Raw genomic sequence first — 3155 nt, forward strand, 5'->3', positions numbered from 1 at the left:
ATTTCTGCTTTAAAAAAAAGCAAGAAAATAATTTAGCAAAGAAAAAAAAAAAAATTGAAAAAGTATACTCTTAACGTCAACATAAAAAAAGCCCAATTCAAAAATACAAAATAAAGAAAAATAAAAGAATTATCTTGTAAAGTTCGAAAATGTCTGATTGGGAGGACGATGAAGAATATGATGACAAACCTCAAGTGAGTAATGTAAAAAGCTTTCCAAAACGCTCGTACGGCGACAATAGACGGTCAGATGATAGCCGGCGTAGAGACAGAGATAGCTGCATTAACCGAAATAGTGGCAGAGGTAGCACTTATGGCCGCAGTTTCCAGAGTAAGGAATCGCTCTATGTACGTCCGGAATCTATCGGCCGCATTGTTGGCCGAGCAGGCTCTACTATTCAACGCTTACAATTGGATTTTAATGTTCGAATCGATGCAGATAAGTCTCGCGGGAAAGTAACTGTTCTGGGCGACGACAAGGGCAAGATAAATGATGCTTTAAATCGCATTAGGCAAATAGTAGATGAAGGCCATGATGGAAATAATCAGTCACAACGTCCGCACGGTAGTGGATATAATAGAAGTGATAGAAACAATCAGGCATATCGTTCATATGGTAGAGACGATGATAACCCATTTGATTATCATTATCCAAAAACTTCTTATGATAGAAACGAGAATTATAGTGCGAATCAGGACATTATAATTGATTATAATGCGCTAAATAAAAAAGCTGAACTGGCAAGAGCAGAACGTTGGTCAAAAAGCCCACCGCTTACAAAAGATTTTTATGTAGAGCATACCGAGGTAGCCAACATGGATAAGGATGATGTAGACCAAATTCGTTTACAGAATAACAATACAACCGTGTCACGAGTATTCGAACAAAAAAATGATGAGCCTGATAACATACCAAATCCTATATGGAAATTCGAACAGTGCTTTGGACAGTACCCAGATTTGTTGGCCGAAGTAGCGAAACAACAATTTAAGAAACCCTCACCTATACAAGCGCAGGCTTGGCCTATTTTGCTCAAAGGTGAAGATTTAATCGGCATTGCTCAGACGGGAACGGGCAAGACTTTAGCATTTCTACTTCCAGCTTTGGTTCATATAGAGTATCAAAGCATCCCACGCTCTGAGCGTGGCGGTCCAAATGTTCTTATATTGGCGCCAACGCGTGAATTAGCTTTACAGATAGAAAAAGAAACTAATAAGTATTCATTCCGGGGAATTAAAGCGGTTTGCATGTACGGTGGCGGAAATCGTCGTGATCAGATTCAGCACGTCGAACAGGGTGTTGAAGTCATAATTTGTACTCCCGGTCGTCTAAACGATTTAATACAAGCCAAAGTAATTGATGTGACCACGGTCACATATTTGGTATTAGATGAAGCTGATCGTATGTTGGACATGGGCTTTGAACCACAAATTCGGAAGATCCTATTAGATGTACGTCCCGATCGTCAAACAATAATGACGAGCGCTACCTGGCCGCCTGGTGTGCGTCGCTTAGCTCAAAGCTATATGAGTAACCCGATACAAGTCTGTGTAGGGTCATTGGATTTGGCTGCTACCCACTCGGTTAGACAGGTAGTCGAAGTTGTGGAGGAAGGCGAAAAATTCGATATGATCAAATCGTTCGTCAAGTCTATGAGATCCGATGATAAAATAATTGTTTTTTGTGGCAAAAAGGTGCGCGCAGATGATCTATCCAGTGACTTGACTCTCGCCGGTTACCTTTGCCAGGCCATACATGGTTCGCGCGATCAAGCCGATCGCGAACAGGCTATTGCTGATATTACATCGGGTGAGGTGAAAATTCTTATTGCAACCAATGTAGCGTCTAGAGGCTTAGATATTGATGATGTAACGCATGTTATCAATTACGACTTTCCTCGTAACATCGAAGAGTATGTACATCGTATAGGACGTACCGGACGTGCTGGTCGCACTGGTACATCGATTAGTTACGTAACGCGTTCAGATTGGGGTTTGGCTGCTGAACTAATAAAAATACTGGAAGAGGCCGGGCAAGATGTACCTGATAAGCTTAGGGACATGGCCGACAGATTCAATAAAATGAAAGGGAGACGCTCCGATGGAAACATGCCAGGACGACGAGGCGGTGGTGGTGGTAATCGCTCTTACGGTCACCGCAATTACTAATCAAAAAAAAAAAAAAGAAAAGGAAATAAGGCTCACACGTTATTTGTAATACCATTTAAATTTCTGTTCCCATCCATTTTTATGTTGCAATTAAAAAACCTAAGCAAGATAATGCGATTATAGTTTACTTAAAATTTTTTTATTAAATTGACTTCCATTGAATACCATTTTAAAATTGAATCGCTTAGAATCGCTGACTTCAATAATTATGGTGTTAATAAAATTTGATGCATTGAAATGTAAAAAAAAGCAAGATGTTTTCTATCTCAAGGAGGAAGTAAGTCGTTCACTACCGAGTATATTATCGATTCAAAAAAGTTGGAAAACGTAGATTCTTTCATGACTTTAAAAGTTCTATCCAACCAAAGACTGCGTTTTAATTTGCACATTGACCTCTCTTTAAGTAGAGCTAGGTCGACGCTAGATTTCATTAAGCAGTAGCCCAAAGAGCAATTTAACATAAAAGTTTTTGGATCGTATCTCCTTGTAGAGCAGAAAAGTCTAAATTTTAATATGTGGTGATCGAAATTGACCCTTAATATTATAGTAATTTTCATTAAACTTTACAAAATTTGGACCATCCACGCCTATTTTTAGATCCTGCCTGAAAGTCGATCCACAAAAATAATTCCATACAAAAATTAATTTTACAAAATTTGGGTCATCCACGCCTATTTTTAGATCCTGCCTGAAAATTGGCCCATAAAAGTAATTTTATACAAAAATTAACTTTACAAAATTTGGGTCATCCACGCCTATTTTTAGATCCTGCCTGAAAATCGATCCACAAGAATAATTCCATAAAAATAATGAACTTTACAAAATTTGAACCATCTACGCCTATTTTTGAACCCTGCTCTTTGTAAGGATTAAACTTTTACTAGATTAGGTTGCGTTCTGGAGCCGTTCCTCATATATACGACCTTGAAAAATGTGCTTTTATATAGAAAGTAGGTATAATTTGGGTGTAGGGTATTCATAATGATT

At 38.4% G+C, this 3155-nt stretch overlaps 1 protein-coding gene across 1 annotated transcript; it reads left to right on the plus strand.

Moving 5' to 3' along the window:
- Nucleotides 1-149: 149 nt before the first annotated feature.
- Nucleotides 150-2629, plus strand: LOC119643981 (probable ATP-dependent RNA helicase DDX43). Its single transcript, XM_038043494.1, has one exon. It carries the CDS (start codon nucleotides 150-152, stop codon nucleotides 2166-2168), a length of 2019 nt encoding a protein of 672 aa, XP_037899422.1. The 3' UTR covers nucleotides 2169-2629.
- The last annotated feature ends 526 nt before the right edge of the window (nucleotides 2630-3155 follow it).

Source organism: Glossina fuscipes, unplaced genomic scaffold (genome assembly GCF_014805625.2).
Source record: "Glossina fuscipes isolate IAEA_lab_2018 unplaced genomic scaffold, Yale_Gfus_2 77847, whole genome shotgun sequence".
Lineage (NCBI taxonomy): Eukaryota > Metazoa > Arthropoda > Insecta > Diptera > Glossinidae > Glossina > Glossina fuscipes.

What these genes read in the sequence shown, in the direction of transcription:
- LOC119643981 (XM_038043494.1), top strand. Translation starts at nt 150, where the DNA reads ATGTCTGATTGGGAGGACGATGAAGAATATGATGACAAACCTCAAGTG.